Genomic DNA, 25,380 nt, shown 5'->3' on the forward strand with positions numbered 1-25,380 from the left:
ACAGTTGATGAAATGGATTCTTTAAGTTTGAATGGGCTGCATGGAAGTCATATTGGATGTTTCCCTAAATGAAAAACATTTGCCATGTATTTTTATTAAAGATTATAATTCAACTTATATGTGTCTGTGTCAAAAAAAGACTTTTTTAGCCATACAGAATGGGGATACCATAGGGACATGCTTAGTAGCTAACCAACGATCCTTTTAGCTGAGAAAGAATTCCTTGAAAGAGAGTAAATATTTATTTAAAGAAAAACACTTAAAATTTTATATATTTGTTCTGATATTGTTATTCAAGACTTCTAAGTTGCTTTCTATGAAAGACTCAAAACCTCTTTCACAAAGAAAGAAAACAAATAAATACTTTTCAATCATCAAATCAAAAGATGTGGTTGTGAAACTTATTGCAAATGGAGATATAAATTTCAATTCAATGTTCAATGTCCTTTATTATAAGCTTGACCTGATATGTTTTTTATTATAACCTTGATGTGATATAAGTTTTTGTTGTTGACATTCTACTTGACTAAATACTAGTATAATGCAGTATTAATCTTGTACAGTACACAAATTATAAATAACGGAGTAAACACAAAATCAACTTAAAAAAGAAGTGATTTGAGGATATTTTTTGAATTGCCTCCTTTTAAAAATAAATAAATAAAACCTGCATATGAATATCACTAACAAATATAACATAGACCAATATTTTGTCCTTTATTTCTTATGGAAAAACCTAACTTCCCTTAATCAATCCATTAATGCTAAACTTATAATTAAAACTTTTTTTTCAAGGCCCCCTATATGAAAGATTTATACAGTGGGCTCTTCAATCAATGAAACATATGATGTTCAGATCAATAATACAATATTTAAGTATACCTAGGGATGCGCGAATATATCGGTATATCGATATATTGTGATTTTTTATTGTGCAATACATGTCGTGACATGAAGACTAAAATACCGTTATTTCGTATGCTATTATAAACTATGGGTGTAATTAATTTTTTTGGTCAAACTTTTTAATAACAATTACTGAAATTGAAAAAAAGTTGTAAAACAATAAAACAATAGTATCTTAGCATCTAAACATGCTTTATTGATCTAATACATATTCAATAAAAAATGAAAAAAGTGACATTATATTCTCACGATATATTCGTTTTTTCATTTTAAATCATAATAAAATTGCATGTAAACATATCATGATATTATCGTGATATTTTTAGAATAAAAATCGTAATATATCACGATACAAAAATTTCAGTGATACCCATCCCTAATTATACTTGCTATACCTAATTTATACAATTATTTATATTAATGCAGGATTAACAGTTGCAACTGTTCTTACTTGGGCTATGTATTTTTTTCTGCAATATTTGCAAAATTTTATTGTTTAAATAAGATACAAGAAAGCTCAAACTACAGTTCCTAACTCAGCTTATGAAGCTGCATTAATATCCTTTTGTCTCGTAATGCAATACTAAGTGAGTCAAAACAGCTTACAGTATGAGGAACTCAAACATAAGGAAATTTCCATTATAGGGAAGTTACATTTTCCCCATCCCTCATATCCAAAACTCTTTAATACAAGGGAGAAATTCGGTTCCAAGTCAAGGAACTAAAAATTCACATCCCCAAGACTTTCTTATAAACCAGTAATGCTGTAATTAAAGGATTTTCTAAAATATTGGTTCTTTTCAGCATCTGGATTACACTTTATTCTTCACTTTGAGTGCAAACCTTTTTAAACTGAATTACAATATCCACTGAATGAGGTGACATTTTACCAGCAGTGGCAGACATTGCTGCAGGTCAATCTCTATGACACAAATCTATGTCATGATACCTACTTAATAGCCAACTAACAGCGTTTTTAATTTTTTTTTGCATTCCAGATTGACTTCACCACACAGTAATCAATTTCAGAAAGTAGAAACAATTTTCAAGACCTTTGACAGCAAACATGAAATTGGACATAAAAAAAAGTTAGATCGATACATAAAAGCTGATTTAAAAAAAGGAATTCATAAAACCTTAATTCCGATATTACATTTTCCTGGAGTCACTAACCCTAAAACATGTGTCAGTTGACAGGGAAACACAGAGAGAGGTGACTGATGGGAAATCAGGTCTGTGTTCAAAATCAGAAGCCATGAATATAATTCCACCTCCCATCTCCTGCCACTGAGAGCTTTATGCAACAGAGCTTGAAAACTTTATAGTCTTCAAAGAAAAAATTAATCATTTCATCACTTTACAAGCTTCCCTGCCCATGAATTCTGATAATAATGTTACTTATCTCAATTTAAGACAAATATGTCACTTTCAGCTCTTGATTCCTTTAGGAGAAAGGTGTTCCATTGATTTTTCTGAAGAATCTCTCTCTCTTCTCTCAGCTATATTAATATCTTATCATCAGCTTGATCAAGACATATCACATTAGATACAGCAAGTTCTTGAATCTCAATAGCCCTCATCATTCTTGGAATTTTCGGTGTGATATGACCTGAAGTGCTGTAGTGCTCAGTAAGACTGTTATGTAATACCATCTCTTCTATAGAGCTTTTGCCCTCTCTTGAGACACTGTGTTGCAGATAGATCCCAATAATGAAGGAAAAAGCTCCTGACCAGCTCTATCATTCACAGAATTGTCATGTATACCCCCTCAATGGTGCAGAGAGATATAGTATTTCAAAGGGAAATAACTTCATAAAAATCCATTTCTGGTGAGAAAAGAACCTGAAGTCTATGATGAGACTGTGGCTCCACTGGTTTCAATTTATGATAATCAATACCGGTAGTAAAGAGCACTTAAGTTGGACTTGTACATTTCTTTTTAAATTTTAAAATACCATGTTTATGTTTACAGAATTATTTGATCTTGGTGTTTTCTAAACTTGTACTTAGTTTTATTCAAGACTATTTAGAGAGGAAAAAAGCAATATGAAAAAAAAAAATTCCATTTTTTCTGATTGTTCATTGAACAAAATCAATTCAAGGAATCATGAATCATGAGAGAGTCCATTCTGTGTGCAACTTTTCTTTAACAACTGTAGGAGTACTTAGCATTTTGAAACATACAAGAGATGAATAAACTATGCATGAAAACTTTATCAAGGAATAATTTTTTCAGCAAATGAGATAAAAAAAAAACAACAACAAAGCTTTATTTAATTATTGTTACTGAAAATAAAATATCAGAGGCAAGTATCAAAGAGAAATGAAAGCAAAAAATTTAACTGATGTCTTGCCTTGAAGACTATGTTGAGCTGATCAACTTTTCTAGTCTTATCAATGAATAATGATCAATAGGTCATAATCCTCTCCTGGGTCATTTTTTTTATTTTGAATAATAAATGTACAGTATTTATATAGTCAACCTGGCCTTAAAGGTCATGATGAGAAGAAATTTGAATCCGCATTATACAAGTGTACACATATCAACATGAAAAATTTATAGATCCATGATCACAACAATAACAGCATTCATGGAATCATTTTGACCAGGAAAAAAAGAGTGAAATTTTGGTTTATAAAAGCAAAGAAGAAAGAGGATAATCTTTATACACTGAAAGCCATCTGACCTAATGTGTATGATCATGCAGACCAAAGATACAGGTGAAACATACCCCATCTTCCTGTTCCCTCATCCATTTCCTGTTACAGAAAATTCTTCATGCCCGACTTTACCCTTGCTCATTTCCCAGGCAAAATGTGGAAGATGACGGTCATTGCAAATTTTCTAACCTCCACTCAAAGGACATCTCCAAATAATGATGAAATAACAATCACTCTAATCCGATATTCCAACAATAAAATTACATCAGGAATTATCTTACAAATCTTGATAACTCACCAACTATTCAAAAGCTGCATCATAATTGGTGTCATATGACTAAGACATAAATCAAAATATTACCCAAAAATATGAATAATTCATAAGTCTAGAACCAAAACATAAATTACCCATCAAGAATTATTAATGATGAACTCTGCATGCCGTTTTCTCTAAGCATAGGAAGAGACAGTTGCTAGTAATTGCACAATTTGTCATTCCCAACTAATGTGCATAAAAGTTCACTCATTTATTGAATGCTATGATATAATGTAATAAGATACACAAATTTATGAACTTGCATTAGATAGTTTTACAATGTTAATAGCTTTTCTTCTGAAAACCTGCATGTTTCGATCTAGCAGTTGCAACAGCTCAACAGCCAAGAAAGGAGTTTGGGCAAAGTTAATAATAAAAAAAAGATATTTCAAGCACTGTACCCCCTGGGAGTACTAAAAGAAGACATACTGAGAACTTATTCAACTGGGACAACAGACAGTTTTGCAACAAGTGTATCAGTCGATCATTCTAATACAGAGAAAAGTCAACAGCAAAATGCATAACTATCAGCTCTGCATTTCAACAGATGAAAGAAAATGCAATCTAGTTTTTATATCATGATCTTATTTTTTCTAACAATAATAATCCAAATTGAAGTTATAGAGATAAACTTAATCCTAGGTGAACAAGCCCCAGGTATGGCAGATCTCATCTACTCTAATGAAGTAATGATGATCTTTATGTTCCCTACTTTAAGGTGCAGTTCAGTGCAATAACATTTCAATTGATTCATAAAACATCTATTTCAATGATGAAAACCTTCTTTCATCCTCATTTTACATTCAAAAACCATTGAAAAAAATGTACTGCCAAAGAGCAAGTACAATTTGGTATAATGTAAAATATTTGCCTTTAAACCGTGTTTCATATTGCAAAAAACAGTCTCTGACAGACAGACAGACAGACAGACAGACATCTGGACCTACTGAAGGAGACCCAAATCCTCAGTTTATAGGTTACAAACACTGATCGGTACTCTAACAAGGCTACCTACATTAGACGTCCACTATATCACATAAAAAATGCCAGGCATTCAATAATATCCTTTCCTGGGGTCGTTCTACCTGTGATACTGTGTGTTTTGGTAATCATTTTCACTTATTACAACAATACATCCCAGGTCCATGTGCAAATCTCAGTTTAATTTATTCATATGACCTTATAACTTTTTCCTCAGGTCACTGCTGACAGCTCTCCATGAATATTTACATCATTTTAAAGATTCTGTATGCAAACTTTAATTTTTCCCTCTTTCTAAAGGGAAGGTTGAACACCTAACTATCTGGAAAACATTAGTGAGGATTCCAAATCATTTTACAACAAGCATGTGTCTCTTGAAAGTGGCACTACATCTGACAAGGTGCACCTCTCAAAGTTTTATTTATCATTTTGATATTTAAACAAATGAAGAGTGTTCATGACATAAACAAAGTGCAGTTTAAACAAATGACAAATCCTGGCCTAAATTGCATCAAATATTTTGGCATTTTTTTAGTGTCAGGACAAATGTTGTCCTTCTTTATCCACAATGTACTTTTAGAACTGCCAAAATAGTAGCAAAGCCTCACAATTTATCATAATCCAGCATATTCAAGTCTTAATTTTAAAAAAAATCTTACATGCACATTCTGGATGAAATTCAAAGAATTAGAAATATCTCCATAGGACATGAATGCCTCATCCAGGATTCATAATTAAGTAATACAACATGAAAATTTGTATTAGTGTGTGAAGTTCGATGAAAATATCTTGAATAGTTTCTTTAAAACTGAATTTTATACACAATAAATAGTTAAGTCAAAGGCCATTGGGAAGGTCAAGGTAAAAAAATAAATTGGACACAATTGATTAATTCTCACAGAATTATGTATCAGAGCATAAAGTTACATAAAAAATATTTTGAATAGTTTCTTTGAAACTAAGCTAAATGCAAATTTAAGAAAAGTGATATCAATGTAAAAGGGAAAGTCAAGGTCATAAAAAAATTTGATGCAGGTCAATAGCACTCACCAAATGTATCAGCATATGAAGTTTCAAAAATATCTTGATTTATGTTTTTCAAACTGAGCTTAAAGGAAAGGTCAGCGTCAGAAAAGTTGATGCAATTGCGCATTGCTCTGGTCGTATGAAGTTTGATAAAAATACCTTGAATATTTTCTTTGAAACTGAGCTAAACACAAATTTTTGAAAAGTGAGGTCAAGGTCAAAGGAAAGGTCAAGGTCAGAAATATATATATAGAAATATATATCAGCCTATAAGGTTTTATGAAAATATTTTGATTTGTTTCTCTGAAACTGAGCTAAATGCAAAGTGTGATGGAAGGATAGCTGGAAGAAACTGACATGACAAGTACTATATGCCTTCAAGGCCATATTCATGGTGGGGCGTAAAAATAATATATTAAAAAAAAATACATATGATAAATTGAATATCAAGGCCATTATTTTGCTGGATGTCAATCTGATTTTTATTCCTTTGTTTTGCTCCAAATAAATGAACTCACTAAGCAATAAATGAACTAAGTTCATTAAAAATTTACACTTTTTGATTCAGGTACCTGATTTGTCCAAAGTATGTATACACCAGAAATCTTTACTCCTCAACAAATTCTGAGACATAGCTAATCAGCTATATTACTGAACCTAAGAGACAGGTGCGAGCCTCAAACATTGAATATCATCTGCTTCAGCATATGATCTAAGTATTACTCAAACGATTACACTAACAATGCAGTGTAAGCCATCTTTCATCAAGCAGCCTCTATCTGGATTTTACTTACATCTACACTGCTTCTTCCCATTATCGGCATCACATTATTACATTTATTTGATTTGACGCAATGAAAATAAATTAGATAGGAAAACTTTTCTCTTGGATAATAATGCAATTAGTGGCTTACTTCAAATGGTCTTTGGAGTGGAGAAGCAACATTAACCAGAGCTAAATACTTCAATGCGGACTTGCCTCCGGTAAAAATGAAGACTGCATGGATTGAGCTTCGAAGGTGCAGTTGACATTATATCGGATTTTGAGGTATCAGGGATGTCAGATATGTCAAATTTGTTACATCAAATGAATAATGTGTCCCATTGCATGTGATGAGCAATGTAACCACTACTGGTCTATTCTGAGGGAAGATACAGCAAGTCAGCATATTGTTTAATTAAACCACTAGAGAATAAGCTCAGCATCCAACACTATCATATGTAGAAAATCTTATTTTACTGTTCTTTTGTGTCTGTGTAAAGGATGGCTGTTTATCAAAACTGCTCTTTGACTGATGGAGTTTTATGTAGTAGCTGAATTATATATTTTTTTAAAAATTGCGTGAAAGAGGTATCTGAATATAAATCAACTACACAAAAATCAGGAATAACTATTTCATGGGATTTACGATAAGATGAAAGGGGTTGCTCTGTCACGACAAGATTAGGACTGAAATCACAGCAACACTCAAACAGAAATACTGTTTTTAAGTGGGTTAATTGTATGGCACCAAAAAACCACCTTATTCCATTTCACAATCAGTGTGTTTTACCACTTTCTTTGATGTTTGTCAGACACAACTATTTAAGTTAATCAAAAAATTAAGAAATTATGACCACTTTTCTACCATAATCCATTTAAAAACATTCCTCGAATAATTTCATATAGATATTTTTGAATGTAGTATATTAAGCTTGTAATTGTAATAGTACAAATAAAATGTGAAATAATTTTCATGTCTTTACGCCCATTAGGTCTTTTCTCTGTAGCTTTTATCACATTTTCAAATTAAAACCATGCTTCCAAGCTGCTCCAAGGTTGCTTTTGAATCATTAATGAGGGAGCATTAGTGGAAAATATGAGTAAATAACTCAGTAACAAGTGTATGAGATGAGGAGCTTTATTATGAGTGACAGTATGACCCTTTGATATCCCTGGTTTATAGTATTGGTGATTGACTTGCGTTTTGTCAGTTTCACAACTTACATGTACTGGCATTTGGCTTGTGTCCATCAACATTACTACTAACACGATTTACGCATGAATGAGGAAGTATGGCCAGTAGAAAAATCTACTAATGAATGTTTTATGATCAGAATAGGTTAATGTGCCATTTTCTTTTTGCAGTAGGAAAAAGCTTTGGATTTCAGATCAATACAGAAGAAATATCCCGGAGCTGCCAGAGTGAATAATCATATACACATCCACAGGGCATAAAAAGCTAAAGCTTGTTTATTTAACAGATGAACAATGCAAATACAAACTAATAAAACAGTTGCAGCAGACACTCAAATGTACATCAGCTTCCTCAAAAAAGATTATTGCATTATGCTTAGTATATGATATACATGTATGACTTGCTGGGAAGTCAATAAAACAACTAATACCAAGGCTTTATTTTGTCTGGAATGTCTTAGAACAACATAACCATGATATGAGAAAGTTTTCTTTATGCTGCAGTTTCCAAAAACTCAGCATGTTTCCTAGATGACTTTTTGCATGTTTTAACAAATTAGTTTTAATTAACTTTGTTTTGCAGTTTATTACCTCCCTTTATTGCTTCCACAGTAGAGCACTTCTAGGTGACATGCACCTTTGGAATGCCTGTCCATGCCAATTCAATTTCCACATGAACTTTTGAAAAATTGTTATGGTTACATGAGGTACCAAGTGCCAGGAAGTCTTCTAGTATTACCAACTATCTTTAACAACCAGGATCCAATCTTCTTTATCTTAGTATTCAATTCAGATAGAAAGGGATTTCAATGTAAAAGTCATTGCAAAGTAGGTTTATCTAACACCAGGCAGATTTTACTGACATAGTGAACACTAGAAAATTCAACACTAAGATAAGAACAAAAGAGAAGCAGGTGACTGTTATCACAAGGGCTCCTTCACTAATTAAACTACCATTCAGCCCTTCTCCCTCATCAATACACCATTATCACAATCTCAGACTCTTTAATGAACAGGAAAATAATGTTGTGCAACACTCTCATTTAATGATTATCCAACGTATCCAGTAGCCCAAAATAAAATAAGAAAAAGAATCTGATTGAATGCAATCAATTAATGGTTCTCTTTGGTATATCCTATATTTTATGATACCTGTTGTGAGCTCACAAAAGGAGGAAAAAATTCAGGAGCTTAGATGGAGAATATTACAATAACACCAATATCTTTACGATTGTTAGAAAATCACATTTCTCTTTTAGATCTATTATGACTCATTTATTTCTTTCCAGACCTGTTTTACTTTGACAAATTAATGTATGGAATACGATACAAACTTCACAGGAAACCTTATAGGCAAAAAAAATTTCTTTCTAAATTGGTCTAAATTTAATCTAAGGGAAATCTTGTATTAAATTTAATGATTCATGAAATATTTAGTAGCCCCCATGGGCATGGACATTTCTTCTGACATATAAAAACAGCCACGTACCTTGAGACATCCGAGTTGCAATATCCATTCTGAACTTAAGAAAATTCACTTTTTTATCCTGTATATTCCAGATTTAATGGGATTTCAAGAAATAATAAATTGTAAAATGTTCAGACATATATTTTAAAAGCTGATTGCAATCACAAAAAAGAATATCGCACATAAGTTGATAAAACAATTATCTGCCATCTCTCCATCCATGCGTGAAATCAGTAGGGTATGAATGACACCGCTCATGCCCAGCCATTTTTCTTTAAAGACCTGAAACAGTAAGAAAAACACAATACGATACAGTATCCATTCACATGACAACCTTTTGCCTGTTGATATAATTATACACTCTTACCTTCTCAGATGGAAAAGAACCAAAAATTACAGCTATTTTCCTGGTAACAACCAGAAGTAGACCTATGACTGACCACAGACTCAAATTAGAGAAAGTTCATAAATCTTTGGCAGCTTTGTCTGCCCTAAGAACAAGTCTGGAGCTCCTGAATCAGTTTACAATCTAATGGCTCTTCTTTCTTACAAATGGTGAATTTTTGAAGGGAAGTTGTGTTCTATACCATACCACTGTGATCACTGAATCCACCTATCTCCAACTCTTATCATGCACTCCCTACCTCTCAGCCAACATGTTTTTAAATAAACTAAAAATGAAATAATATCTCTTCCAGCAACATTACACTGAGTGGTTTGTGGTTGAGCACTTGAAATATTGCTTTAGAAATTTTTTTATACCTTCAAACACCAGCTTTATGATGTTATGCTTCATATATACTTACTTTCACTGGTAAAAAATGTGATGATCTTTTAACTTTGTCAGAGAAATATCATCCAATTTCACATAAAAAGTTTACTGTGACAGAATTTTCCTCTTCAGCTGTACAGACTGAGCATCAATGTAGAATGTTTACAAAAACTTGGCTTCAAGCTGACTTGACTCTAGAGCTCCAGTCAAGCATAGCCTCCTGACATGTGTAAAATTCTGTCCATCAGTCTGGTCATCAGATATAGCCTCTCACTTCCAACCTTTCCCACTGTAAATAAACAAGATGTCTTAGAAACTATTAAAAGTGTCACATGGTAAAACAGTCAGGTTTTTGTCCATTCACTGTTATGCTTTCTTTTCTTGTACCATACACAAAGACCAAAGGGGGCGGGGCATCCCAGCTGTTTTAATGCTTGGATTTTTCACGTTTAATGTCCCATCCACAACAGTTGTTGCTACCGATTTTAATATGACATCACATAATCTACTGAACACAGAGTTTTTATCAGTAACATCATTTGCAGACTGCCTTGCGTGTGCCCGAGGGGTTTTGGTTTTCAGGATGCAATATACATTAATGAAGAAAACAAAAATAACATCAGTGGCTCCTAAATGTTTCTATATCAGTCTAACTCATCTGTACATAAAATCCTGTTTACCTCAAATCCTTGCATGATTACAGACAATTGCTGTATTTAATTGAACTAATGATATAGGGGACCAATGTTAAAAACAATGTGTACCTGAATATTTCTTTTCATTAAAATCTTAATGAGCACTTATTAACATACCTTTTAAGTAGCAATACATATTCCTCAGACATGGTATTAAATAGCAGTATGAATGAACCGCCTTGTATCGAGTGTACTTATAGCTATCACCGTATCACACAGGTATGGTCAATTACACAGGCAGAAGAAAACGTTACCTCATGGCAAAACACCAATAGCAGATTTTTATCTTAACAAGACAACAATTAAACACAAGATCTGATTAAAAAGGTAGTGATGATTGGACTTTTGATGTTTTGCAACATTCAGCCATATGTCTCATTTTGTGTATTTGATTACAGATATCCAAATGATCTATCTTGATGGAGATCATTTAAAACAATTTAATTGATTATTGATTTAATGCCTTTTCCATAATATCTTCTAACTTTGAAAACAAAATATATAGCTTGCAAGAATAAGAAAAATGCAATTACTTTCTGGCATGTATATTATAAGAAAATTAATAAATCTCCTTTAAAACACTATTGTATTCAGTCAACATTGGATCAATGGAAATCAGGAAGATATGGGGATGGGAGAAAGGGCTGAAAACGTATATGATAGGGGATTGACAATTTCTGGGCCAAACAAACAAATACATGTATATGATGGAGAGTGATCATCAACAGGTATTAACCTATATGGTATTTACCTATATCCTCCCCTCTTATCAAGCAAAGCAATGCCAGTCATCAAATGGACTTCATATTTCACTTATACCAACACTGATAGTTCGCAATTTTCAATTGCTAAACAGATAGTTGTGGTAATTTTCAAATAATCAGCATGAGATTGCCAAAGAACAAGTGTTCAATTGACATTGAAATCGGTAATAAATCATAAATCAGTCAATATTGATGTCTTATCATTTCCCTCCAAGTTAAAGATCCCTTCCACACTAAATGTCACACAAATAGTTATATCAACTTAGTGAACAGACCATCAGAAAAACATTATCCTAGCTTATTACCTCGAGTCTGGACTAAATATGATGGATGAAATTCCTGACATTCTGTGCAAATTAAATAAAGTCAGTAAAATGTGCAATATGAAAGTCATAAAATGTAGGGAAAAAAGAAGAAAGAAGAAAATTTTCAAAAATTTTATAATGTAAACACTTTTTATGATGATCAGAGATTGTTCATAGGATCCATTTTCTTTCTGCATTCCTCCTCCCCTCATTTTCTATCCCCTTTGTCTTCCTCACCTTCCTTGAAATCCATGCTCTCTAAAATATATTTTAGTCTCTCCTAATAATTTCAAACCATTCAGAAAGTAACACTACACCAATTTTTGTCACTTACACTTAGAAAGTCAAAATTCTTAACAATTTAAGAGTAGTTTGGTGGTCAGGAAGGTTTAATCAGTGGCGGCCAGAAAGCTCAGTTCAATGGACCTGGTTCAAATTCCTACATGTATCTGGTCCATTGCATTTAAACAACTTTGTAACAACTGCAAGATCTTAATTTTTCAGAAGTTAAAAGTTCAATATATATATATATATATATGTACTCATGTTCCATTGTGAAATCTTCTACTCAAAACAAACTTTCTACATGCACGTTCAGTGAAACCTTGTTATCTCAAACTCAATGGAACATAGAAAATACTTCTAAGTTTCTGAGGATTTGAGATATTCAAGGTAAAATACTTACAGAGAAAACAGTTGGGACTTCGAATTCACTTCAACATATCCATGGTATTCGAGACACCGAATTTCAACTGTACTGTAATTTATTGCATATACATATATACATTACTTCAACTATAAAACAAGAGACCCATGGACCACAACACTCACCTGAGTAACTATGACCTGCTGTTCTTCAACAGACTTTTTCCCTAGTAATTTCTATGCAAGACTTTGATCACATATTATGCCCCAACCCCCAAGGGTCATGATTTGAACAAACTTGAATCTTCACCAAGTGAGGATGCTTCCATATAAATATGACTAATCATGGCTCTGCTGTTCTTGAGAAGAAGTTTTTTCTATGTATTCCTATGTAAAATTTAGATTGCCTATTGTTGCCCAACCCTTCCCCGGGGGTCATAATTTGAAAAAATTTGAATCTACACTATGTCAGGAAGCTTTCACATAAGTTTCATCTTTTCTGGCCAAGTTGTTCTTGAGAAGAAGATTTTTAAATGACCCCAGCCAGTTTTCACTATTTCTTATTTATCTCCCCTTGGAAGAGAGTTTGGCCCCTCATTTGAACAAACTTGAATCCCCTTCACCCAAAATACTCTGTGCTAAGTTTGGTTGAAATTGGCCCAGTGGTTCTAGAGAAAATTGATTGATTGTATGTTGTTTAACGTCCCTCTCGAGAATTTTTCACTCATATGGAGACGCCACCACTTGCCGGTGGAGAGCTGCAAATTTTGTCCTATACCCAGCACTTACGGCCATTGAGCAGTGAGGGATCTTTTTCGTGCCAGCACCTACTGCGACACTGGGCCTCAGTTTATACGGTCTCATCCGAAGGACCGTCTCCATCTCCCACAGTGGGATTTGAACCCGCGACCTAAGGATCAACTCCTTACTTCGCGACTCTAGAGCAGATGCTCTAACCACTGCGCCACGCGGGCGACGGTTCTAGAGAAGAAGATAAAAATGTAGAAAGTTTACGACAACACTAACGATGCCAAAAACAACAGACAACAAACAAATTTTGATCAGAAAAGCTCACTTGAGCCTTGGCTCAGGTGAGCTAAAAACCTTGTAAAACTGTGGCTCTATTGGTTTAAATGGTAATCTGATATTAAGTCAAACTTGAATTTGTACCATTTTCATTCGAATTAAACATCTATAACATTATGTTTCTACCTAAAGCATCATGCAATTTGTGATTTCTACATTTATACCAATTTAAATGAAATCTGACCAAAAATGTTAGCATTCTGAGTAGTATTTTGAAAGAATTTAACAAAAATCCATTTTTAGTAACCATGTAAACATATATGCATTATGTATCTTGATGCTAGTCAATTAAATGCTATTGAAATAGAATAACAGACTGGTCTGCGAGAAGATGAGCTAAAATCAAGTGGATTTATTTTTCCTTTCTATAACCAGGGAGAAGTAAGCAACACTGTGTGGATGTCCATTCCTCTCTCTCATAAGGAAATGACCTTTCCCTGCAGATTTTTCTAGTGCAGTTTTGAATGGCTTTATAGTTCATAAAAAATATTCATAATCAAGATGCTATTGACATTATTATTAACTAACAAAATCATGCAAAACTTTAACAAATATTCATTACCATGGAACCATGCATGTAATACTCCACATTCCTTGAGGCCAAATAATATATTCATATGTCATTCAGAGAATTTGGAATCACTACGTTTAATTTTATATAATTTGCTCTGATAGGGTGTGATTGGAGAATTAGCATTTGATTTTATTAAGATTCTCTTTATATTCCTATTAATATTTTTTCCCCAGGAATTCACAAATGAGGCTATATCCTAAGTGTTATACAGAATTTAGTAAACATGCATGGAATGCAGATGAAACTATGAATGTAAAATATCATTGAGAAAAACAAGGAAATTACTTCTCATCATAGTTTTCTAAATCCTTGATGCTAATTTTTGAAAAGGAAAAAAAAAAAAGAAAACCAAACTATAAATCAAATGAAAAAAAAAAAATTTTTGTGTAATTATGTCATCTTTATGAACTATCATTAAAGTATCAAATTATGAAAGCATTAGATCTGCCAATCTTTAATATATTCTCAACTTAGGACTTCTGTATTTTTCAAACAAATCAAAATAAAACTTAATGCAGATGAAGGGAATTCTATATCCCCCTTATCTGCAGTACCAAATCAAAGACTCCATTTGATCATGTAATACTAGAGGCTCATGCCAAGACCACCACATTTTACGATCTGTTCTTTGTTCAACAGATGAAAAAATAAAATACAGTTCTTCTGTTCTTGCACGTGAGAGGTATTAAAACGGGGCCTGAATTATGATAACCATAATATGCAATAATATAAATTGCACCAAATATTCTTTTGCACAAAAGCTGATCAGGTTTTTTAAGCATAAAATTATACTGAACTGTCTAGCCAACAAAATATGCACAGGGTAAAAATGCTCACCTGGGCTACTTAAGCAAATTCATAAAAGTTTTTTGGTAAGAAATCAATTCATCAGTTTTTCATTTATAAAACAAAAGGCCTATGGGCCTTGATGGTAACCGGAGTATTATGAGTTTCTCAGGCTATGGCATATCAGCCCCACCTAGACCTGGAATGCTAGTCTCATGAGACACAAATTTTATAGCTGGTCAGAGGACTCAATAATCATTACCATATTTGTGCAACTTGTTTTCTAGAAGTAAAGGAATAAAGAAATTAAGATACCACATATAACATATCATATCATGATGACAAATACCAGAATAGCATTACACTGGGTGTAAAAACCAGTTTCTGCATGGCTGGAACACTACTAAAACTCTGCAGAAACTTAAGCTAATAGTTTCCACAAAGTTTCAGTACTGAAACTTCCAAGTTTCTGCAGTGCGGAAACTTAGGGTGTCTATGAATTCAAATGGTTTCCATAACTGAAACTTGATGAAGCATGAAGTATATGTATGGTTTCAGTTTGCGTAAACAGTTGATATACAAGAAGTATACTATGGTTTCCGAATTGTGGAAATTTGATGAAACATTGACCATACCTCCTTCACTAAACATAAACTGTAAATCTCAGAAAATAATTCACACTGATCATATTACATTTTTAAAAATTTCATTCCAGGAAGTTGCATGTTTAATATTATCAACAAAATGTATATGTAATTGGGATAATAAATGCACAAGTTCACTTCAATGGAGCCATCAAGCATCAAGGTGGATTCCTTTTTTGAATATTCAGTTTGTAGTTCATATCATCCAACAAATAACTTTTTGAGTGGGTGACTTCAGTTCTTGACAACTCACTTGGCTTTATGTCTTCTTAAACAACACAATACTGTAGTCTGCACGTATTACCTGTTCCGGTTTCTGTAGACTTCGAAGCTTTCAATGCTAAAGTATACACTAGAGACTTTGTTTCATCCTTTGTGAAATAATGCCATGTTCAAGTTGGACTGACCTGATCATCAGCTTTTTTGAACCTATTGAAATTAAATGAATATAGATAAACAAAACCCCTAAGGTTGTTATAGTAGAAGCTGTTAAGGAAGCTCTGAATACTTAAACGTGCTTTTTGGGCTTGGAGAAAAATATATTATATAGAGGTGTGCATATTGAGACTATTTACTTCATTTTCAACAAAAGGTACCTGCCTTATTTCATTTTCTGCAGGAAAAATGTTTAAAGACAATGGACTATTCATAAACAGAAATCACTGTTGTTTACTTACATTGGGAAAATTAATGAAAATAATGAATTTAATAACTTATTCTTGTTCTAATATAATGCTAAGAATATTTTAATCTATTATAAATTGTGTAATTAACAGTAAATAACCAATTTTTTTTCTATCTTACTTCTAAGGGCAGATCACTCTAGCTGCATAAAACTACCCTACAAGTAGAAAATTGTATCAGACATACTTCTTTTTTTCAAAAGGGGCAATTTTATTTAAAACATATGCATGTGGGTGACATTTAACATAGAATTATGTTTGGAAAGCCTTTAAAATGACTGTTCATCTCTAAATATTTCCTCTTTATTCATATGTCAAACTCTGATCCTCTTATGTGGCCTCACCCTGGGCCCAGGGAATATGATTTGAACATTGAAAAATGAATCTACACTCTGTTAAGTAGTTCTAGCGCAAGTTTTGTATTTTTTCTGGTCCAGTGGATTTTTGAAAATAAAATTTATATGTGACCCTAAATCATTCCCTCTATTTCAAAGTTATTCCCCTTTAAAGAGGGTGGGCTCTTCACTTGAACATACTTGAATCCAAAATGCAAAGAATGCTTAATTCCAAACATGGTTAAATTGGATATCCCCCCCCCCCCCCCCCCCCCCCCCCCCGAATTAGCCAAGTTATTAAATCTACATAGAAAAGTAATTAAAACTAGTGGGTATTGTTTTTTTTACAAAAAAACACATGTCTCCCCTTCTTTACCAACATTAACGAGTGCAAATATATGATCAGGGTCAAAAATAATAATGCAGTGCATCTCAACTCCCAAAGTCTGTGTACAAAATTTCAAGTCTTCATGTCAAATGGATCTCAAGTAATGGTCTGGTCGTGTTTTTCTTAATTTGACCTTGAAGAAAGTGGTCAAGGTCAAATATTTTGATGCAGTGCATTTAGTCTCAATGTTGTCTTTCCTTGTTCCAAGTTTGAAATCCTAATGTCAAAAAGTTCTCAAGTTATGACCTAGACTATATTTTCATGTAAACGATTGACCTTGACTTTATTAATAGGTCAAGGTGAAAAAAATGTTGCCATTCACCCTTCCTCTATACCACCTCTCCATGTTCCAAGTTTGAAGTCTTAATGTCAGGGTTCTCAAGTTATGGTCTAGTCATGTTTTCTCTATTTGACCTTGAAGAAAGGGGTCAAGGTCAAAACTTTAAAGTGTTGCATCTTGTAACAATGTCTTCTTTCTATGTTACAAGTTTGAAGTCCTAATATCAAAGGGTACTCAAGCTAAGGCCTGGACTCTATTTTGATGTAAAAGATTGACCTTGACCTTATAATAATTGGATCAAGGTCAAAAATTTTGGTGGCATGCATCCCTCCTTTATACTACTTCTGCATGTTCAATGTCTGAAGTCTTTATAACAAAGGATTCTTAAGTAATGGTCTAATCAAGTTTTTTCCCTATTTGACCTTGAGGAAGAAAAGAGGTCAAGGTAAAAAATTTTGGTGTGTTGCATCTTGTATCAATGTCTTCTTTCTCTGTTACAAGTTTGAAGTCCTAATATAAAAGGGTACTCAAGCTATGGCTTGGACTCTATTTTGATGTTAAAGATTGACCTTGACCTTATAATAATTGAATCAAGGTCAAAAATTTTGGTGGCATGCATCCCTCCTTTACACCACCTCTGCATGTTCCAAGTTTGAAGTCTTAATGTCAAAAGGTTCTAAAGTTATGGTCAGATCGTGTTTTTTCCCTATTTGACCTTGAAGGCAGAAAGGGGTCAAGGTCAAAATGCTAATGCAGTGCATTTTGTCTCAAGGTCTTCTTCCTATGTTACAAGTTTGAAGTCCTAATATCAAAGGGATCTCAAGTTATGGGCTGAACTCTATTTTGCTGTAAAAGATTGACCTTGACCTTATAAATAGGTCAAGGTCAAAAATGTTGGTGGCGTGCACTCCTTCTCAATGTCCAAGTTTGAAGTCTTAATGTCAAAGGGTATTAAAGTTATGGCCTGGACAAAATTTGGAAGAAGAAGAAGAAGAAGAAGAAGAAAATCGACAAAAACAATATGTCTTCCCTGGAAGGGGAGACATAAAAATTAGACCCCCCAAGAAAACAAGGACATCTGTTGAACTGGTAGGAAAGAGTCATACATATGAAGCTTAAGAAGTGAAGGAAAGCAGCTTGATACTTCCCTCCCCAAATCAAACCCCCTCTCCACCACCACCACCACTGTGCCTGTGAAAGGTAAAGAGCTTAAAACTCTGATATTGTCAAAATATTTAGAAAATAATAGACAATTAAAATATCAAAACAAATATTTTGTGCTTTAGTCCTTCATTCCCTAAATTACAGCTACATAATAAATTCTTACTGTTTAACTGAAGTATTCTTCATCCTCTTTACATTTTAAAATGATTTGTTCATTGGATATATGATTGATTGATTGATTGTATATTGTTTTACGTCCCATTCGAGAATTTTTCACTTATATAGAGAGCAGTGAGGGATCTTTATCATGCCAACACCTGCCGTGACACGGGTCCTTGGTTTTTAAGGTCTCATCTGAAGGACCCGCAACTTTCACTTCAAAGTGCCAAATGCATGGCGAAGGAACAGTTGCTACCCATTTTTTATCGACTTAGGTCAGATGCAGCTGAGATTCGAACTCACAACCTCCCGATCATGGAGTGAGCGCTCTACCGACTGAGCTACCGTGAACGGTCAATGGATATATGAAATGAAAGTACAGTTTACCAAAATACAGTACCGGGTAATAAGAATTTATCTACAGCTCAGAAATGACAGGATGCAAACCAACTGTATATCTATTATTCAGATTCCTTGCAACCTGTAGGCAGTTTCATAGACAATGAACTCTGATGGACAGTTGTGACAAAGAAAAAGATCTAAAGGAAATTTAACTCAGAACATTTTAAAATGGACTCACTCTATTCTAAGTTAGGAAACGAGTGACAGCCTTCTTACGACATCAATGATGTTCTTAAAAGTGAATCTTTTTTTACCATTGGATTATTGATTTCTTTATTTTAAGTCGAATAATCTTTAACATCTCTAATAGATATGCAATCATACTCTAAGAGATGGCTTCTGTGGGAAAAATGAAATAAATTTATAATTCTTTCATAAGAGGAAGACTACATTTGGTGAAGATATGTAGGCTTTTCCAGAATCAAGATTTATTTAAATTATAATCCATGGCATAAGGACAAGGCCACTTCACCATTTAATTTTTTTTCTTTTATTCCATTTTACATCCAGGGCAGATCACTCTTACTGCATAAAATTACCATAGAACTAGGACTCCTCAGTGACCAGTGTTTAGAGCTTCCTTAGCAATAGAAATACGCCAAATGGTAAGCAGTTAAGAAAATAAAGACTATAAAAATCTAATTTGTGTATCACTCATTTTTTAATCGATAAATTTTAGAGATCATAGAAGTATTTTGGATCACTACATCTATAAAGATAGAAAAAGGCAAGTACACCAAACTACTTAAAATACTGTTCAGACAATGTTTAGAAGATAGGAGAAGCATTTTTATGGTTGTGATTTTATAATGATTTGTGATATGATCTTTTAAGCATGCAACAGCAATTGAACCACATTTAAACAGTCTTAGTGAAAATAAAACATGGTACTGTATGTGTACTTAAAAAAGCGGGCTTCATATTTTAGGGCCTTTGGTGCAGACAACGATACGCTAATTCATGAATACCGCTAAGAAATCATTTATATACAATACATGGCACGGATATGTGTGGCGCTAATTCATGATTACACCAACAACTCCATACCAAGTGATTGTGCTAAATTTTGAATACGCCAATTTATGTACACGTGCAGTATTTCTAATGAACAAATACAAAAATCAATTTTTATGTTGCAAAAATAAAGTCTTAAATGTTTTATAGAAAGAAACATTCATATGTGTCAGCATAAAATTACACCTGATCTAAATAAATATCATTTTATGTTGAATTATTTAAAAATTGTCATATAATCAATATGCCTTCTAATATGCCTTCTAAGACAAGATGCTTATGTATATTATGCACTTTCAACATGTGTAAATGTATTAGGCATAGCTGGTGAAACTTAAATATGTGAACTTTAACATAATGGGGCATTCTGGAATTATGTCACTTTCATTTTATCATCAACTCAGTGTTGAAAAAAGGAAACTTAGGCCCAAACTAGCATGTTCTCAGAAATGTTATTTTCATAACTACAAAGAGGCATTAGACAGTGACAGGTTCAGTACTATATGACTATGCACAGTGCACAGTGAAACTTAAGTCCAAAATAGCAGGTTCTCAGAAATGTTATTTTCATAAATACAAAGAGGCAATTTACACATTGACAATACTACATGTATGCACAGTGATGGTATTATCCCAACGCGAAGCATTCTACATGATAAATATTGACCCCTCGCCCCTCCACCACAGTGTAGCACAGTCTACTACCAATAATTATGAAACAATTCTGCCAAAATAAATGTAGGGTTCAAAAACCTATTTCTGTGAATGATAATGAACACAACTATAGCTCACTTTTCTTTGAAAAAGCTTGGTATTTGATCTTTCTGCTTTCTGAATTTCTATTTTCTAACAAGAAAGTTAACCACAAATATAATGTGCATATAATATAATGTGAACCCGGCGCCCAACGGTACGCCAGAGGCCCTGGGTTCGAGTCCCGGTTGAGACTTGATTTTTCACCACCTGTGACATAAATATATGACAATATTACCATCTAAAATCAACCTGCACATAAAACTCTGGAATACTACCATATGTTGTAAAGAAAATTTACATGATGTAAAAAAACACAATAGCATATTCTATTTATCATATGAAGTACATGTGAGATACAATGGGACAAACTGCATGCATGCAAACGATAAATTGTATATTACTATCCAAGATGAAAATGATTTGGCTGTAATTTTTTCATAATCATTATAATGGTATTTTGAAGTTTTGAATTGCACCATTTTGGACCAACTTTATTTTTACAATGGAATATGGAGATAACGAACAGTATTCAAGTTTATAGTCCTTTTAAACAATACAAATCACAAACAGAGTGAACACATACCTCAAAAAACATCAGAGGCAGAATCAGGTGCCATGGAAGAGTAAGCATCCCCTGTTGACAGGTCACATCAGCCGTGTCATGAAAAACAGAAAAAAGTTAACAGAAGTATGTTTACAAGTTTCATTTTTATTGAAAAAGCAGCTGTTTATGATGTCAAAAAGCCTGGACTTAAATTAAATTTTATGGGGAAAGGTGAATGTATGAAATGTTGAAAAGTGATATGTTTCAATGCTATTGATTTTGGTAAAATTTTGTGATTTCAAATTTTCAAAAAAGTTCCTTGAAGATGTTAAGTATTCACCTCTGATTTACACCACTTCTGGAATATACTGTTGTACAGTACTCCTGGAGTTTCTCCTTTACTGCTGTATATATTTTAGTGAGGCCAGTAAAGAAAGAGGCTTGGTAGAACATTTACTGGAATCCACTAAGTACATGTATCTTTGATGGTAAGAATTTTTATGGAGTTTTGGAATCCAGTATAGGTATGGTAATTCAAATTCATTTTGATTGTTGGGTCTAATATTAAAAATTAATTTAAAACTGACATATGGTTTTGAAGAATTTCCTCCTTAGAAAGGGAGCTATGGGTACAATTTGGATTACCACTTGCAGAATAAAACCCTAGTTCCTCTAAAATACAATTCAAATAATGAGCATTACAATGTTGTTACCAGCTTTGACAGCCAGCTGGGATCAGTACATACTTATTGTGTAATCTATCCAATTCTTGTTTCACTTCTGCATTGTGGAAGGCAGAAGGATAGATAGTTTTCATCTTGCCCCTCAATTGCTTAATGCGAGATTTCAACAATTTCAGACAATAAATAAAAAAAAATAAAGGTGCTCTGAAGAATAGGAAATAGTTTTCTGTATTCAATCAGTCGTCTGGGATGCTTTTCTTCTCTGTAGAATCCAAAAGGTTCCTTGTCTCTGCCATTTTCTCTTGAGGAAATTCTTGGCATTTCCTTTGCCATTTTGACTTTCTTCCACATACTGAGAATCTATCCAATGAGCGAGACATATACTGACGTGCTACACCACCTAGCGATTCCACAAAGCACCCAAAATGGCAGTACATTGTTTACAATGAATATTCAGCATACTTTTGCAGTTCAGTTTTTTTCCCCTTGGAAAGCTTTCATGTTTTTCATGCAAAAATTCCCTTGCCTATCAGAGAATTATGGAATTGAAATCAGCACCTCTGCATGCTAATATCAAATTGATCATGGGATCAAGGGGGATACTCTGCTTCTGTAATGGTTGAAACGGATTGTCCTGAATTTGATAAACAGAGAATCATGTACCGTCAAAAATACCAACCAAAAAAGTTATAAAATAAAAACTGAAATAGTTTTTTCACAAGGTTGCATACATACATTCTCTTTATTTTTTCCAACATTTGAAGTTTAAAATGATAGCAAACAAGGAATCCCATTGAATGTCAATTTCTTTTCATAGAATTATTTTTTTTTTAATTTTGAAATAGTATTTAACAAGCAAATGATTTATATTTATATGATCAAATGTAAATTAAGTTGAAAATGTAAAAAGGTTTACAGATCTAGAGACCATGGACAAACTTTGATTAGAATAGCTCAGTTGGGCTTTTACCTCTGGTGAGCTAATAAACACTCTCTAGCTGCCACAGATGTTCAATGGGAAAATAACAAGAATACATGTATGAAATAAATTTTTTAAATGGGTCTTTCTGGCTATTCCTGGTCTATAAAATCTTTTCAACCAAATTCTGCAGGTTCATTAAAAGCAAATGAAAGTTTAAATGTGAAACAGTAAAATGTCTGAGATACAAAAAGAGGCACCTCCCGAGGGACATTTATGGACTGTACAAAGTGAAATGATACACAGATGATTATAGGGCTCTATGGTCATTTTTCTTGGACAACCACATGCACTAACAAAGAACAAAATGTTTCTGCAATGTGGATAGCAAATGAAAACCTTGCCTTGTTGACCCTTTTAAAATGTATCTGTAAAAAAAGGATTACTCATACAAATAGTTTGTGATTCTTAAATATGCACAAGCGCTGTAATGCAAAGAGGAATATTCTTATGAAAAATAAAATTGAATTTTGGATGAGTGACCTTGAAATATATCTTTCTTAGTAAGAGAGATTCAACACCCAAGTATCATTGCAAAACTTCAAAGAAAAGATCATCCAGAAAACATTTTACACAGTACATGAATTTCTAACCTTCACGCACCGTCAACGAAAGCTCAGTCACGCTCGCTCCGTGATCAGGAGGTCGTGAGTTCAAATCTCGGCCGCAACTGACCTAAGTCGATAAAAATTGGTAGCAACTGTTCCTTCGCCATGCGCTCGGCACTTTGAAGTGAAAGTTGCGGGTCCTTCGGAAGAGACCTTAAAAACTGAGGCCCCATGTCACGGTAAGCGTTGGCACAATAAAGATCCCTCAATGGCCCTGAGTGCCGAGTAAAGGTCAAAATTTGAAGCCCTTCACCGGTATATGGTGACGTCTCTATATGAGTGAATAATTCTTGAATGGGACGTTAAACAACATACAATCAATCAATCAATCTACCTTCACGCTTGTCCCTTTGACCTCAAAATCTATGGAGGCAATCTTTTTTGGAAAGGACTTTTGGAAATATCATCCAGAAACTAAGTGTACCATTTCATACATATATAAGATACCTTGACCTTTTGGCTTCAAAATTAGTCTACCTTACATTAGAAAGTGACATCATCTAGAGTTAAGAGATATCATACCTAAACTTAAGTGTTACAGACAGAATCAAGAACAGACAGCATGGACAAACAGATGCACAGGGTTATTATTGAAAGGTATCCACATTGTCAGGTCCTAATTATGATTGAAAGTTAGGAGATATGTAATAATGACTTTCCAGTTACAATCCAAGTTATCCATCAACCTTGTCTTCATCTTTTAATATACATGTCTTTTATATAGAAAAAAGAGAGTTCAAGCAGTGCAATCAGTAGTTTATCCAAATACCATGTGCCCTTCATTCAATTTACATCATTTAGTCCTAACATACTGTAGAGAAAAGGGAAATGCTAAATAATACAAATCATTCAATCTTGCAATTGTTCCTTTTTTTTTTTTTTTTTGCAGAGATCTATAATCAATATGATTATGAATTTCTATCACAGTGACTGTAAGAAAAAAAACAGAGTACAGGATTATAACTCTCAATTTTGTCTTCTTTGTAGCATTTCTATCTGGTATACATTTCCAGAAGTCAGGAGTTAAAAACCTCGGGTTCTACATTTGAAACTGATTAGGTTACAGTGATGACAGAGGAGACAACAGATCACACAATAGCTGTCTTCTCCCTAACATAATAGAGGAAATCAGGCTTATATTTAAAGAATTTACAAGTAGCAGCTGATAAGGTGTGCTGTGCCAGTTACCTGAATTGCACTTTGTTGACCATGAACAGCTGTGTGACAGCACAATTAGACCATTAATGTTTAGTTCATGTATGATATTTTCATCTAAAGTATACATAGAGATATATACTGTTTATATTCAAAGCAATGCTTATTGCTATGACTGTCAGTAGAATATTCAACTGCCATCGGAAAATAAGCTTTGTTAGAAGAACATCTGTCAGCTGAGTTCAAGGGGCCTGGGTTCAAATCCTGATCTACTTTGTCTTACTTTCTCTCATTTTTTTTATAATCAGTGAACACATCCTCTTCTATCAGTAAAGGGTGGAGATAACAAACAGTGATCTAACTCATAAAACTGGTAAAGAATACAAATCATGAATAGGGTCAAATCATGGACCCCTGGAAACACTGAAGTTGGGGTCAGGTGCCTAGGAGGAGAAAGCATCCCCTGTCAACCAGTCATACCTGCCATAAGTCTTGTGTACTGATTAGGTAGACAATAAAAATAAAAATAAAGGCCTTACAATTGGTATGAAACATAGCAACCAAAATATGACCCAATGATAGGTTATATTGCTAATAAGGTCATTAAAATGACCTTAAAATTTACAAAAAATGCTGACTTTAAA

General features: G+C 33.5%; 1 protein-coding gene and 1 long non-coding RNA gene across 5 annotated transcripts in view; one reads left to right on the top strand and one right to left on the bottom strand.

The window, feature by feature from the left end:
- Positions 1–10,575, bottom strand: part of LOC133176961 (inactive tyrosine-protein kinase transmembrane receptor ROR1-like) — a 78,284-nt gene extending 67,709 nt beyond the window's left edge. For 2 of the 4 annotated variants that reach the window (XM_061312029.1, XM_061312024.1), the window contains exons 1-2: positions 10,122–10,575; positions 9,337–9,597 (exon numbers count right to left, since the gene is read on the bottom strand). In XM_061312029.1, coding sequence (XP_061168013.1) covers positions 9,337–9,364 — 28 coding nt within the window. In that variant the 5' untranslated portion in view covers positions 9,365–9,597; positions 10,122–10,575. Of the gene's footprint in view, positions 1–3,638; positions 3,679–9,336; positions 9,598–9,682; positions 9,753–10,121 lie in introns of those variants that run through there. The other 2 variants (XM_061312025.1, XM_061312026.1) reach the window with 2 other exon arrangements.
- The window catches only part of LOC133176974 (uncharacterized), a 95,078-nt gene that overhangs the window by 27,362 nt on the left and 42,336 nt on the right, over positions 1–25,380 (top strand). The gene's annotated exons all lie outside the window — the stretch shown is intronic.

The sequence above is a fragment of the Saccostrea echinata genome, unplaced genomic scaffold (assembly GCF_033153115.1).
Source record: "Saccostrea echinata isolate AGI-Se365-2 ecotype Australia unplaced genomic scaffold, CSIRO_AGI_Sech_v1 ptg000086l, whole genome shotgun sequence".
In the NCBI taxonomy this organism is placed as follows: Eukaryota; Metazoa; Mollusca; class Bivalvia; order Ostreida; family Ostreidae; genus Saccostrea; species Saccostrea echinata.